The sequence below is a fragment of the Panthera pardus genome, unplaced genomic scaffold (assembly GCF_024362965.1).
Source record: "Panthera pardus isolate Hobbes unplaced genomic scaffold, ASM2436296v1 HiC_scaffold_1, whole genome shotgun sequence".
In the NCBI taxonomy this organism is placed as follows: Eukaryota; Metazoa; Chordata; class Mammalia; order Carnivora; family Felidae; genus Panthera; species Panthera pardus.
This window is the reverse complement of record NW_026526654.1, coordinates 719,344-735,245: the sequence shown is the minus strand read 5'-3', so window position 1 is coordinate 735,245 and position 15,902 is coordinate 719,344. Positions and strand designations below refer to the sequence as shown.

The window sequence follows — 15,902 nt, the reverse complement described above, 5'->3', positions numbered from 1 at the left end:
TATCAGAGACAAATAGTAGATTGGTAATTTGAATGACAACAAACTTTTGAAGCCAACTTGTGTGATATGGAGAAGCATTGTGGGACAACACAAAGATGAAATGGTCTTACCTCCCCACACAAACAAGGTTGGAGTAAGTAAAGGAGAATGTGCAGTTAATTTAAGTAGTGTTAACAGACAGTACATTTGTTTTGCTACTGAAAAGATGAAAAATGATTCCATAACAGTCTCTTTATTTCCTCACTGAGGAAAGGAGAGTGAAGATTGAGCATTCAATGGATTAAAAAATACTCAAAGCTGCCTATTTCCTTTAATTGAAATCAGATCAAAGACCAAATTTTGGTTATCAAATTGACCCTTTCTAGTTTTTCAACTATTGTGCTTCAAATCGTATGTCTCTGTGCTCCTACCTTAACTTGAGAGGACATTCTAAAGAGGCATTCCTTCCTACTTGTAAGAGTTGTTGGAATTGAAGGGAATTTTAGAAAAAGATCTTAAAGACAGGAAGATGGCAGAGGAGTAGGAGGACTCTAGGCTTGCTTCATCCCACGAATACAACTAGATAACAATCAGCTCACCCTAAATACCCCAGAAATCAACCTGAAGACTGACAGAACAAACTCCACAACAAAAGGGAGAGAAGAGGCCACATCAAAAAAGGTCCTTGATGCAGAAATGTCATCTAGAAGAGAAACAGATCCTGGCTGCTGCAGAGGGGAGGGAGTCGAGGTTGTGGGTAAGGGTGAGAGAGAGGAACGTACAGGGGAACGCACAAAGAGAACATTTCCCCATAGCCACTGGCTTGGAAAACAAGAGGGGCTGCATTTCGTGAGTTCTTGCAACCAGTACTGCTTAAGGTCTGGAGTTTTAAAGGGCATCCGGTTTAGCTGGTTTAGTGCCCTGAGGTACTGCACTGCTCTTGGACAGAGGGCAGGCAAACAACGTGGGAGCATATAGCATGGGTACAGTGGTCTGAAGAGTGCCTGGGGCACACATTGGGGAGATTATTTGCTCTTCTCAGAGCACATCCCTCAGAGGCAAAGTTCAGAGAGACCTGTCTGTAGGAACAAAACTGCTGGCTGGCACCATCTCCTTCTCCTGCCCCTCACCACAAACATAAAGCTACCTGCAGGAAGCAGTGCATTGCTAACACTGGCTACCTAACTTGCTTACACCAAACACCACCCCCTTGTACTCTGGTGGAACTACCTTTCTCAGTCACTCTTGCTTGAGTTCCAGCACAGCAGACCCCTCCCCCAGAAGACCAAGACAAACAAATGCCTGCCCACACCACATCTCCCAACCAGAGAGTTTCCCTTGGCCTCAGTTCCAGTAGAGGTGGTGACAGGTCTCATTTCCTAAGCAGACCAGAGCACACCTAGTTAAAACTTGCTATATTCAGGCCAGGGACCACTCACCAGCCCAGGCAAGGAGAGCCTCTGCAGACGACTGGCCTGAAGGATAGCATAGCCAGAACACAACAGCAGAAGACATGCAGCACACACTGGTGACACTCCCTGAAGTGCTAGACCTTGGGCATTACATGACGTCTTTTTCCTAAGTCCATTACTTTCGGGAGCAGGTGACGTAACTGGCTTCTCTAACACACAGAAGCTGCAGATACTTAGACAAAATGAAAAGACAGAGGCATTTATCCCAAATGAAAGGACAGGATAAGGCCATGGCCAGAGACCTAAATGGGACAGATGTAAATAACACGCCTAATAGAGAATTTAAAACCATGATCATAAGGATATTCACTGGACTTGAGGAAAGAATGAAAGACATCCGAGAGACACTTACCACAGACATAAAAGAGTTCAAGAATCAGAGATGAAGAGTGAAGTAAAAATGAACAGCAAGCTGGAAGAAGCAGAGGAACAAATTAATGACCTAGAAGACAAAGTAATGGAAAGCAGTGAAGCTGAAGAAGACAAAGAAGAATTATCCAATGCAAGAATAGACTTAAGGCACTCGGTGACTCCATCAAATGTAAAAACAATCATGATAGGAGTCCCAGAAGAAGACAGAGAGAAGGGGACAGATAATTGATTTGAAGACACAATAACTGAAAAATTCCCTAATGTGGAGAAGAAAACAGACATCCAGATCCAGGAGGAACAGAGAACTTCCATCAGCATCAACACCCAAGACATGTAATTAAATTTGCAAAATATATTGGTAACATCTTTTTTTTTTAGTGTTTTTTTTTCTGTGATAGAACGCAGACACAAGCAGGTGAGGGGCAGAGAGAGAGAGAGAGAGAGAGCGAATCCCAAGCACTCTCTGTGCTGTCAGTGCAGAGCCCACTGGAGGGCTTAAACCCACGAACTGCGAGGTCATGACTTGAGCTAAGATCAAGTCATGCTTCACCGACTGAGCCACGCAAGCGCCCCACTGCTACAAATCTTAAAAGCAGCAAAACAAGTCATTCACTTCCAAGGGAAAACCCACAAGGATAGCGGGAGATTTTTCAACAGAAACTTTGCAAGGCAGAAGGAAATGGCATGATATATTCAAAGTGCTGAATGAGAAAAATCTGCAGCCAAATATACCCTATCCAGTAAGGCTATCATTCATAAAAGGAGAGATAAAGAATTTCTCAAACAAAAATGGAAGGAGTTTGTGACCACTAAATCAGCCTGTAAGAAATATTATCAGGGACTCTGAGTGGAAAGGAGAGATCAAAAGTGACAGTATAAAGGCAGGAAATGTAAAAGCAGTAAAATTGTATATTTCTGTAAAAAAAATCGTCAAGAAATGCCCCAAAATTTTATACAATATAATACCTTATGAAAACATGGAGAGGAGAAAAAAAAAATGAGCTCTAACTTAAGTGACCATCAACTTAATATAGACTGCTACACGCAGAAGAGGTGATATACAAATTAATGCTTATCATATCCAAATATATCATTAAAGCAAATTAGAAAGACATCAAAGGGAGAAAAACAATAAAGGATTTGAGAAAATCTCCAGAAACAACCACAAAACAAGTAGTAAAATGACAATAAATACATACCTGTCAATAATTACTTTGGATATAAATGGAATAAACTCTCCAACCAAAAGACCTAGGGTGACAGGATGGATTAAAAAACAAGACCCATCTGTATGCTGCCTATAAAAACCTCAGTTTAGACATAAAGACACCTGCAGATTGAAAGTGAGGGGATGCTTGCACTGTTGGTGGTAATGCAAACTGGTGCAGCCGCTCTGGAAAACAGTGCGTAGGTTCTGCAAAAACGATTGAAAATCGAACTACCCTACGATCCCTCAATAGCACTACAGGGAATTTATGCAAAGGATACAGGAGTGCTGATTCATAGGGGGACATGTACTCCAATGTCTATAGCAGTGCTTTCAACAATAGCCAAATTGTGGAAAGAGCCTAAATGCCCACCAAATGATAAATGGACAAAGAGATGTGGTTTATATATACACTGAAATACTACCTGGCAAGGAGAAAGAGTGAAATCGTGCTGTCTCTTGCAATATGGATAGAACTAGAAGGTATTTTGCTACGTGAAATAAGTCACAGAAAGACAGATATCATATGTTTTTTTTCCTATGTGGAACTTGAGAAACTTAACAGAAGACCGTGGGGGAAGGGAAGGGGAAAAATAGTTACAAACAGAGTAGGAGAGGGGGAAACCATAGGAGACTCTTGAATGCAGAGAACAAATAGAGGGTTGAGGGGGGCGGTGGGTAAGAAGGGAAAGTGGGTGGTGGGCATTGAGGAGGGCTCTTGTTGGGATGAGCCCTGGGTGTTGTCTATAAGTGATGAACCACGGGAATCTACTCCCAAGCCAAGAGCACACTATACACACTGTATGTTAGCCAAGTTGACAATAAATTCTATTAAAAAAAATGAAAGCGAGGGGATGGAGAAAAATTTATCACGTTAAAAGAAAAAATAGCGATACTTTTTTAGACAAAAGAGTCTTTAAAACAAAGACTGTGGGGCACCTGGGTGCCTCAGTCATTTGAGCGACCGACTAGGTCTTGGCTCAGGTCATGATCTTATGACTGGTGGCTTTGAGCCCCATGTTGGGCTCCAGGCTGACAGCATGGAGGCTGCTTGAAATTATCTCTCCCCCTTTCTATATCCCTCCCCAACTCTCACTCAAAATAAATAACCAAAAACAAAGACTGAAGCAAGAGCCAAAGAATGCTAATATATCATAATAAAGGGTACAATCCAATAGGAAGATCTAACAATTGTAAATATTTATGCACCCACCATGAGAGCACTCAAGTACATAAAACAATAACCAACATAAAGGAACTAATTAATAAGACAGTAATAGGGTACTTTAACACCCCATTTACATCAATACCTTAACAAAAAAATCACCAACAAATACATCTTAACAGAAAATCACCAAAGAAACAGTGGCTTTGAGACATACAGAGAAAGAGAGATATATGTGTTCACTCTTATGTGGATCCTGAGAAACTTAACAGGAATCCATGGGGGAGGGGAATGAAAAAAAAAAGAGGTTAGAGTGGGAGAGAGCCAAAGCATAATACACTCTTAAAAACTGAGAACAAACTAGGGTTGATGGGGGGGGTGGGAGGGAGTGGAGGGTGGGTGGTGGGTATTGAGGAGGGCACCTGTTGGGATGAGCACTGGGTGTTGTATGGAAACCAATTTGGCAATAAATTTCATATATTAAAAAAATAAAGAAAGAAAGAAAAAGAAACAATGGTTTTGAATGACAGAGCAGACCAGATTGGACTTAAGAGATTTTTTCAGAATGTTCCATCTTAAAAGAGAATACACGTTGGCTTCAAGTGTACATGGAATATTGTCAAGAATGGATCACAAACAAAAAACACGCCTTAAATTTTAAAAACAATACATTCAGGTTGCATAACGTGCTACTACACAGGAATGGGTTAAGCAAGAGATACAAGAAGAAGCTTAAAAACGTGTATGCAAATGGAAATGAAAAAACAATGGTCTGAAACCTTTGAGATGCTGCAAAAGTGGTCCTAAGAGGGAAGTTCATAGCAATATGAGCCTATTTCAAGAAGCAAGAAAAATTTCAAACCTAACCTTACACCTAAAGTAGCTAGAAAAAGAACAAATGAAGCCTGAAGCCAGCAGAAGAAAGCAAGTAATAATGATCAGAACAGGGGGCCCTTGGGTGGCTTAAATGGTTAAGTGTCTGACTCTCGATTTTGGCGCAGGTCATGATCTCACAGTTGTGAGATCGAGCCCCGTGTTAGGCTCTCTGATGGCAGCAAGGAACCTGTCTTGGATTCTCTCTCTCCCTCTCTCTCCCTCTATATTTCTGCCCATCCCCCACTCATGTGTGGTCTCTCTCAAAATAAAATTTAAAAAAGAGATTAAAGAAGAAATGAATGATAGACAAAAAAAACACCACATAATACTAGAACAGATCAATGAAACCTAGAGCTGGTTCTTTGTAAAAATTAATAAAACTGATAAGGTGTTAGCCAGAGTAATCAACAAGAAAATAGAAAAGACCAAAATAAATAAAACCACAAATGTGAGAGTAGAAATAAGAACCAACACCACAGAAATGCAAACATTTATGAGAGAATGTTGTGAAAAAATGTAAGCCAGCAAGTTGGACAACTTAGAAGAAATGAATAAATTCCTAGAAATATATAACTTACCAAACTAAAACAAGAAGAAATAGAAAATTTGAAAAAAATCAATAACCAGCAAGGAAACTGAATCAGGAATCAAAAAACTCTCAACAAACACAAGTCTAGGACCAGATGACTTCAGACGTAAATTTTAACATGTAAAGAAGAGCTAATCCAAAAAAAAAAAAAAAAAAAAAAAAAAGGAAAAAGAAAGTTTAACCTGTCCTTTTCAACTTGTTCCAGAAAAACATAAAAAGAAGGGAAACTTCCCAATTCATTCTATGCCAGCTTTACCCTGATACCAAAACCAGATAAAGACACCACAAAGAGAATTACAGGCCAGCATCTCTGATGAACATGCAAAAATCTTCAACAAAATAAGCAAACTGAATCCAACAATACATTAAAAAATCATTCACCGGGGGCAGGGACAGCTGGGTGGCTTAGGTAAGCATCCAACTTCAGCTCAGGTTACGATCTCATGGTCCGTCGGTTTGATCCCAGTGTCAGGCTCTGTTGACAGCTTGGACCCTAGAGCCTATTTCAGATTCTGTGTTTCCCTCTCTGTCCCTCCCCTCTTGTGCTCTTTCTCAAAAATAAATAAACATTAAAAAAAATCATTCACTATAACCAAATGGGATTTATCCCTGGTTTGCAGGGGTGGTTCAATATTTGCAAGTCAATGAATGTGATACCTCATATCACATAATTTTCAAAAAAGCATAAAATCATATCATTGCAATAGATGCAGAAAAAGAATTTGACAAACTATAACATCCATTCATGATACAAACCTCAACAAAGTAGGCTTAGAGGAACCATACCTCAATATAATAAAGGCCACATATGGAAAATGAGCAGCTAATATGATCCTAACTGGGGAAAAACTGAGAGAAAAACTTCTTAGATCTTGCTTCTAGTTATCTGCTTCTTCTCATTAGCACCATTGGTTGTTAATAAATTAATCTTAACATTTATTACATCCTACTTTAATGGAGACCAATTTCTCCTATACAAGTTTAGGTGTCATCTCTTTTTTTTTCATCCACTTTGCAATTTATCATCTTTGTTTTTTTCTTAACAAACTCCCCAAAGGTTAGATTTCTTTTGTTCACAAATCTGTTAGGAAAAGTGTGGCCAGGACAGCTAGTCTCTGCCCCGCTCAGCTTCAGGTGGGGCAACTGAAAGGTTTGGGGCTGGATCCATTTGAAGATTTGTTCACTAACGTCTGGTGGTTGATGCTGGCTGTTGCCTTGGACTTCAGTTCAGGAGGCAGCAGAAACACTTAAACTGACACACCTAGACCCTCTTTGTGGCCTAGGCTTCCTCACTAGATGGGGAGCTAGATTCCAAGTAAGCAGCCTGAGATACAGAGCAAGGCAGAAGCTGTATCGCCTTTTGTCACCTAGGCTTGGAATACACACAGGATCATAGTCACATATTCTGTTCATTAGGAGCAAGTCACTAAGTTGTTCCATGGCCTTTTTTTAAAATGGAATTAATATTTAAAACCTATGGACACCTTTAAAAAGCAATATAATTTACCCACTGGCCACAAATGTTTGTATTCCTCCCACCTGAAAAATACATTCACTCCCCTCCCCCTCCAATACCTCCTGCGAGTCTCAGTTATCATGGCATTAGGTTCAGGGCTTGAGTCCAAGATCTTACTATCATAGGTGCAGTGGGGATAAGCTGCCTGGGTTATGGTATCTGAAGTATAGCCCCTTGAGTGCAAGGGTTCTCAATATGAGGACTTGAGAACGAAAGAGACAGTTATTTATCACTCACAAATGCAACATTCTAGTCAACTGCTGAAGACTGTCCCATTCAGAAAAAGAAGATGGGAAGCACCCTAGTCCATAAGAGTTTTGAAATAGAGCCTGATGTACGCTGTCAGTTCTTAAGTTAGGACTTAGTCCTAACCACGGGAATACTTTCTCCATGTCTCTTCCCTTTCTTTACTCTTTAAACTCTTGGTTCCTTCCTTTTCATAAGGAATGACCTGTATTTGCAGCAGTTTTTTCATCCTGCCTCCTCCCTGTGGGATTTCTAAGACCCAAAGCCTCTTTTCATTTTGCACTATTTGGTCTCTTTTAGTCCAAGGTAGCAAATAGTATGTTTTGCTATTATAAATCTCTAACTTTTTTTAGTTTTCTGTAAATATTACTGGATTTCATGCCGTGTTTTAGCAAAGCGACCCTCCCAAGTCCTTTTGAGATAAGCTTTTCGCTTCAGGTTTCCTGTGAAGCTCTTATATTAAGACAATGCCTTTAAAATTCGTCTACTCTTGGGGCTCCTGGCTGGCTCAGTTGGTAGAGCATGTGACACTTGATCTCTGGGTGCTGAGTTTAAGCCCCATGTTGGGTGTGGAACCCACTTTAAAAAAAATCTTATACTCAAGATCCTTAAAGAAATTGGAGGCATACCTTAAATCTTTCTGTTTTCCTGGTAGCACCCTGGATTTTCTCTTAACCCAAAAGCCATTTCTTTATTTTAGCATTATTTGACAGTTCAACATGTAGAGAGGCTGTAAACGAGAAACAGATACTTGAACCCAGTAAGTCCTGGTTCCTTGCAGTTGCATAGTCTTTCTTTAGTTTCTCTTTCCTATCCGTTTTACTTTCAGGTATTTTGTAGCATGACTTCCCTTTCCTCCAGTGTCATTTTCTTCACTTGCTTAGAAACCCTTGCTGTCAGCCTCTTCACAGGCCATCAGGTTTCCACTAAGAGTCTTGTGGAGGCCCTTTTTCGGTCTCATTCTTATGCTTTTCTACATCTTTCCAGGTTCAGCCTACCTCCTGGTTCAAAGGAAGTTTAGTTTTAGGTTTTTTTGAATAGCAGCACACCATTTTTAGTATCAGTATCTGTGGTAGCAATTTACTGCTGCCTAATAAGCCACCTCAAAACCTAGTAGTTCAAAACAGCATGTCTCTTGTTCACCAGTCTTTAGTTTAGGGAGAGCAGAGTAGGGCAACTCATTTCTTCTTCATTTGGCATCAGCTGGCATAACTGGAAGCTGGAGACTAGAATCATCTAAAGGCTTGTTCACACACGTGTTTGGCTGTTGAGGCTGGCCTTGGCTAGGACGTTGGCTAGTCTCAGCTGGAGTATGTACATGAAGACTCACTAGGTAGCCTGGTATTCCTCACAACGTGGTGGCTGGGTTCTAAGGGTGAGCTTCCCTAGAGAAAGAAAGATGGAAGCTGTATCACATTTTCTAGGCTGGCCTTAAATATCACAGCAGTTCTGCATATTCTGTTCACTAGAAACCAGTTACTGAAGCCAGCATATATTTAAGGGGAGGGATTTTCACAGAAGTATCAACGAATTTATAAAACCACCACATCCACTCACCCTGTCTTACCAATCATATAGAATGGATGGAAGTCCTTCCCAACTCAGCATCACTGAAACTCCAGCCAGTTTTGTCGTTGTTGTTGTTGTTGTTTAGTATTATCTCTTATTTTCTAGAAAGTAACAAAGGATTACAAGATAACAGTATTGAATTAAATTTTTGTTTTTGCCTCAAAAAAATACGTGGATCATTCAATTAAAGTTTTATACTGGGAGATGTGATTTCTTAACACATCCCAGAGAATCATTTCTCCTGGGAATGCAGTTCAAATTAGCATAAAACATTTGCTGTTCAGAAACAGGCCGTGGCATTAGAATCATTACTTCTAGATTCATGAGTTAGAGTCTTATTTTCAGAGTCTTATCTTGAGACGTATTTTTTGACTTGGGCATACATAAGTCAATATGATATTGCTAAAACGTCTTTAAAAGTTATGGAGTGTTAAGATGCGGGAAGGGCTAAGAGACTTTCTCCTAAGAGGGGACTTATTGTATGAAAGAAAGATATGAAAAAATCATAGAAAAATAAAAGTATAGAATCAAGTGCAAATGTGTAGTAAAGAGAATGATAGCAAAGATCTATTTCAGTAACACCTGATGTCTTTAACGTGTCTCTTGATTTTCTGAGTTGTTTATGGTTCCACATACTAAGACAGGTAACATTTTATTGCAAATGAGTTTATTTAAAAATTTGAGTGCCTGGCTGGCTCAGTTACTCTTGATCTTGAGATTGTGAGTTCAAGCCTCACACTGGGCGTAGAGATTACTTAAAATCTGAAAAACACATTTTGATAGTAGTTTTGAGTTAGACTCTTTTCACTCCACTTCCAAACTATAGTGTTTTATTCATGCAGGCTGATGTCTTTACAACAGAACTGGAAACTACATCTTCAAAATGTCTACACCTGGATGCAAAAAAAAATCAAGTTCTTCAACAAGAGTTATTATCAATGAAAGCTTTCGAAGAAGAACGTGAAAAACTAGAGAGCAATAACAAGAAGTTACAGCAAGAAGTAGTAAAATTGAAACAATTTATGGAAATGAATATGGTAGAACGCGGTCAAGTGGAAGAGTATAAACGGGAGATTGAAGAAAGAGCACGACTGGACATAGTAGAAAAATGACACGAAGTCGACCTGTTTTTACAGGTTAATTGATTGATCTGTAATGTGCTGTAATTCATTTCACTGCAAATTACATTTTGGATAGATGTATTGTAGGGGTTTCCTCTACTTGCTTTATGGTAATTTGTAGATTCCTGGAGGCATTTGTTCCTCCCTTTAAACATTTCAGTTTTCATCGTTATTCCTACTAAATCTAGAGGATAAGAAAAAATGATGGTTTAAACAACTAGTCTCACTATTAAGAGGAAAAGAAAAATTATGATTTAAAAATTGCACTGTACTTGGATTATTAAGTTTATTGTTGACTTCTAAATTTTTGTCATTGATTCTATTATTTGAATTATCAGATTGCGTGAATACTAATACAAGAATGATTGAACTTTAATTTTATAAATCATATTTAATTCAGTTGACATTGATGATAAATATTTTACACTTGAGCTTTTTTTCATTTAAAATTGCTCTCTGAATCATTGACTCCGAACTAAAGGAAACAGGTATAATTAATTATTCAGATTATAGCTATTTTAAAACTATCCTGTTAATTTGCTTTAGGCACAAGCAGCAGCTTGAGAACATTTGGACCAGTTAAGAGAAAATGCTCATGCTTCAGCGAGAAGTTAAATGGAACTTAGAATTAGAGATCTGGAATAGGTCTCTACAATGAAGACTTCTCAAGAAGATTCTACTAAAACAGAGTTGGAAACCTACAGGCAACTCTACCTAGAAGAATTAAAAGTTAGAAAGTCCTTGAGAAATAAGCTGAACAGGTAAGTCAAAAGAGAATCATAGACAAGAAATTTAGCTTATTAATTTGCCTCCACAGCATAATGTCTGTGGAGCCAAGATCATGAGATGAGTAGGAAGTGCAAGCCAACTAGATGGTGTCATTTTGGAAAATGATGTTTCTAAGTGAACTTACCTTTGAAATGTTAGTCCAGGACAGTTTGCATCCCTCCTCTTTTTTTCGCTTTTACAGGACCTCTTCCCCCACCCCCCCCCCGCACCCCCCGCCCTGTATATTTTCCATCGATCGGATCTGCTAGTCTTTAAGTGCATTGTTTGAAGCTTTCTCATTTAGAAGCATATTATTATAAAATTGCTTGTCAGAATTACCCTAAATTGAAATGTCGATGAGTTTCTTTTTGGAAGATTACATCTTTAACCTAAAAGGTCAAGTACTACTACTACTCATCCTGGCAGCTTGGTACATTTATTCTCTCGATTGTGATCTTTGGTATGATTACTAGAGTGGGCCTTGAGACAAACCATCCTTTATGCTTTTTCTACTTTACATAAAGGCATCCAGGTGAAATACAGAAAGACTCGCACAGGGCTGAAGGGTAGCATAATTCCCAGAGTGGCTAAAAAGAGCACCGTGGTGGGAGGGAGGCATGTGGAAGACGGAAGACAGAAAGGGCAGATTCTGCCTCCAGTGCCTTGGTGACTGTTACAAGCTAATTGCCTCTGTAGCTGTTTTAGTTCTTTCTGATCACACTCTGCCATCTACTATCTCCCCTAGAGATTGTTGGTCTCAATGATTCGTCAGTGTCAGATGCTCAGTTTCTTTGAGATAATGAGTGAAATGTACAAGAGTGGTGAAAGCAAACGCTTGAAAATGTCTTTGAGGGATGGTTTAGTTTTATATCTGTGAACAGGTTTCCTAAATATAAGTATGTATATATAATGGCATCCTGAAGGATCCTGTCAGTACAGCCACTCCAGAAGACAGCAAGTATTATTTGTTAAGCCATGTACATCACTGATAGCCACTTCTCTCCCTTTCCTGGTCTGAATTGTTAGGAATCCCCCTGGAATCATAAGCATTTCTTTAGAACAATTTTAAAAGTATAATTTTAGATAGTAGGTGTGCTGTGTCACATGTTCAGTGTTAAAACACTGTTCAAAGGCAAATGCTATTTACTATTATGGAAACTTAAAAAACGTAAGTCATTTAGGAAAGATTTAGGTAAAAAGAAAATGTATTTGTGTTTTTTTAATCTTCACAGGGCTAAGGAGAGACTGCCAGAGAGCAAATACAAAACTTCTTGAGGAGAGACAGCAGCACCAAACTTTACTCAGGACCCTTAGTGTGAGCCCAGGCCTGGAACCACCTTATTGTGGACATTTTGAAAATAATTTAGTGCTCAATGGAAACCTTACTCCAAGAGGGAACTTAGTGATTCCTACCTTAAACCCACGGCCGTCATATGACTACTGGGAGACTTCCTTGTGGAAGGTGAGTTATATTATCTGTTTTAGTTTGGGTTTCAGATATCTGATATAATAGTTGCTTTTAATTTGGTGAAATTCTGAGTTGTTTAAGTAACTAATACATATGAAGTAAAAGTCATAATTATATGTGCTAAGAAAGAACTGAGGTAAATTTTATATATATATTTTAGTCCCTTGATCTCTCATTTCCAAGAGATACTAATTTTTATTTTATTTTAGCGAGAGAATGAGTGAGTGCATGCAGGGGAGGGGCAAAAGGAGAGGGAGAAAGAGAATCCCAAGCAGGTTTCATGCTCAGCACAGAGCCGAATGTGGGGCTCAGTCTCAAAACCATGCGATCATGACCTGAGTCAAAATCAAGATTTGGACACTAAAAACAACTGAGCCACCCAGGTGCACCACAAGAGACACCTAGCATTAACTCTATTCAGTAAATATAACTAGACTGACCCATGTTAAATTTCTTGAAAAGCTTTCATTTAAATTTGATTTTAGAAAGTAAATGTTATTGCCTGCTAACCGCAGGTACACTCAGATGCTTGGACTTATTTTCAGTTGGCAGTGGTTCATAAACATTTGAAAGTTTTGCTATAATCCAGTTTTTGCACCCCTGTGTGTCAGTGAATGATCGTCCTCCAAACACTTAACGACCTATGAATGTTTACTATTTAGAAGAATCCATGGGGGTGCCTGGGTGGCTCAGTCAGTTCAGCGTCTAACTCTTGATCTCAGCTCAGGTTTTGATCTCAGGGTCATGAGTTCAAGTCCTGCATTGGGCTCTACACTAAGCATGGAGGCTACTTAAAAAAAAAAAAAAAAAAAAAAAAAAAGAATCCACGGTAAGTCCTTTTTATGAATGAAATCAACTTGTAACACTAAAAAGGTTAATTTCTCTTTTAAGTTAAAAGATTTGCTGTTTTCTTACACGAGAATACATCTTTAATTGCTTTCTTACTTATGGCACTCTTTTTTCTTTTTCCTTTTTTTTTTGACTTATACCACCTTTGTTTCAACTTTCATAAAATATCTTGCTGAGCGATTGTAGAGCATTTTATAAATAGCTAAATCAAACAAATATTTGAATTTTTAAAATGAAGCTTTTATTTCTTCAAATGAGTTCTTTGCCCGTTTCTCTTTTCTTTTTCTGGAACCCCTTGAATGCAAGTATTATTACACTGGATGTTGTCCCACAGGTCCCTTAACCTAGCCTCATTTTTAAAATTCTCTCTTTTTTTTTTTTTTTTTTGGCTTGGATGATTTCTACTACCCTGTCTTGCAAATTGTTGATCTGTTCTTCTGCATCTTCTTATCTGCTGTTGATTCCCTCTAGTGTATTCGTCATTTCTGTTATTGTATCCTTCAGCTCTGATTGGTTCTTTTTTATATTTTCTATCTCTTTGTTGATGTTATCACTGGATCCATTCATTCTCCCAAGTTCACGGAGCATCTTTATGACCGTTACCTTGAACTCTTTATGAGGTACATTACTTATCTCTGTTTCACTTAGTTTTTTTTCTTCTTTTGTCATGTTCTTTCATTTCAGATGTACTCCTCTGTGTCCTCAGTTTGTCTGACTTTCTATGTTTGTTCCTAAAATGGTTCCTTTCAACTTTTTCTCTCTTTCGAGTTGGCGTGGCCTTTGAACAATGTACGTTAGTTATGAAGTCAAGGAAGAAGAGAATGTTTCTGTAAGTGCTGTCTAGTCATTTTTCTCGGTGGAGCTGTGACAGGTGACACTGGGTAGGCGGCAAGTAACCCTGCTCTTCTCGTTCTAAATTCAGAACACAGGAGACAGGGAGATGGAGAGAAACTTAGTAGCTTTATTACTAATACACACTAACAAATTGGAGGATATGATTTAGGTTATGTTAGCCACTTTGGGCTTCCTCCTAAATTGGGCACTTCCCCACACAGTTGTAAATTGAGGAAACAATTGCTTGACCCCCACCCCGGGGGCCGGGTGCTTACCACAGAGCTGAGAGCAGACCCAAATTCATGTTACTGTGGGCAGGCACATCTTTTTCAAAGAGGAGATTCAGAAACACGTAAGCACTGCTTAGCTCCTTCTCCCAAATTCACCCGTTAGGTAATTCTCCCTTCCCGTCGGGAGGGAGGGGTAGAGATAAGTCCACATGTGAGACGTGAAGGTTCACCTATAATTTCTGACTGGATTTAAATTATAAATAAAGTGAATTGTGTCTTTTGTACATACCAACGAATGATGAGAGGTTAGGCAAAAGCATGCTAGATGGGAAAGAGAAATCTGTGTTGGGTTTGAAATTTTGCTATAAATAACCACACCATGGGTTCACTCATTTGTTGATTGATTTTGATAAACCAAATTTTCTTTGGAAGAAATAATTCTTTCAGGAAGAATTTCCTCAGTTTCAGCTTGCTTGCTTCACCTAAAGATTTTCTCTTTCGAGTTCTCTGTCCTGTGGTTTAAAAAAGTTGTGCTTAAAAATTGACTGCTACTAAAAGGAGTTAACATAATTTCTGTTCCTTTATTTTTATTGATGACTTTAAAATTTGTAATTTAGTTTTAGAGCTACTATTGTGGGCCTCATACCTAAACATTATTGAGCCACATGACAAAGTTTTATGTATTCATTTTCTCTGAGTTATTCTTAAAATACACGTATTTTTCCTGACTATGAGGAAGTAACGGGCATAGAACTCTAGGCCTGGTAAGACCACACGTGTATTCCTGGTCTGCATCTAGTTGGATTCATGACCTCAGGCAAAGTACACTCTCTCTGAGCCCTTTTTGTCTATTACGCAAAATTCGGGACTTTGACTAAATTAGTGACTTTTATACCTTCAAAATAATTTTTTTTCAAAGAATAGAATGTATTTTTTTTTTGCATTAAACTATATTGTGTAAAACAGAGAGAAGTAGAGCTGTCTAACTAAAGGAGAGATGGAGACTACGGCTGTGACTTCCTTGTCCCTCAATCCTGCAGTGCCCCCAACCGAACCTTAGATTTCTATGGGCCATATTTGAATGCTAACAGTTAATGAGAAAATCCTTCTAATTAAAAATCCTTTAAAAATGTTCTTTGAATTAAAATTTGCTGATATATATTTTTTCTGTGTATAATTTTCTCAGCCTCTTATATTTCTGATCAATGGAAAGGTATACATAAAAGTACACGTGTTCTTATTCATGGACTTGAAAGCTATTTTCGCCATTGAAACACAGTTTTTACCTAGAAATAAACATAAAGGTCACAGAGGTAAATATTTAGGAAAAGAGCTTTTGGGGAAAAGATGCAACATTACCTTGGTAGCTCCTTAAGTCATGTCATATAAAAAACGTGGTTTATATTTTATATCGTATTTATTAATGGTAACACAAAATTGTTTGAATAAAGCCTTCCCCCATCATCTGGTATTAAGTTATTAATTTTTAAGTCTGGTATAGTAATGTTGTCCCATTCATTTTATAAGGCCCGAATATAATGCTATTGTCAAAAAAGTGTTATGTTTCCTCAAAAACTTAAAAATAGATATTCATGAATCCCACTACTGCGTATTTACCCAAAGAAAATGAAAACAGTAATT

At 38.4% G+C, this 15,902-nt stretch overlaps 1 protein-coding gene across 1 annotated transcript in view; it reads left to right on the top strand.

The window, feature by feature from the left end:
• Nucleotides 1-15,902, top strand: part of LOC128776566 (uncharacterized) — a 153,024-nt gene that overhangs the window by 136,380 nt on the left and 742 nt on the right. Inside the window, 6 exon segments of the mRNA XM_053901303.1 lie at nt 9,834-10,127; nt 10,659-10,873; nt 12,113-12,137; nt 12,139-12,342; nt 13,774-13,817; nt 14,253-14,383. Coding sequence (XP_053757278.1) covers nt 9,834-10,127; nt 10,659-10,873; nt 12,113-12,137; nt 12,139-12,342; nt 13,774-13,817; nt 14,253-14,383 — 913 coding nt within the window.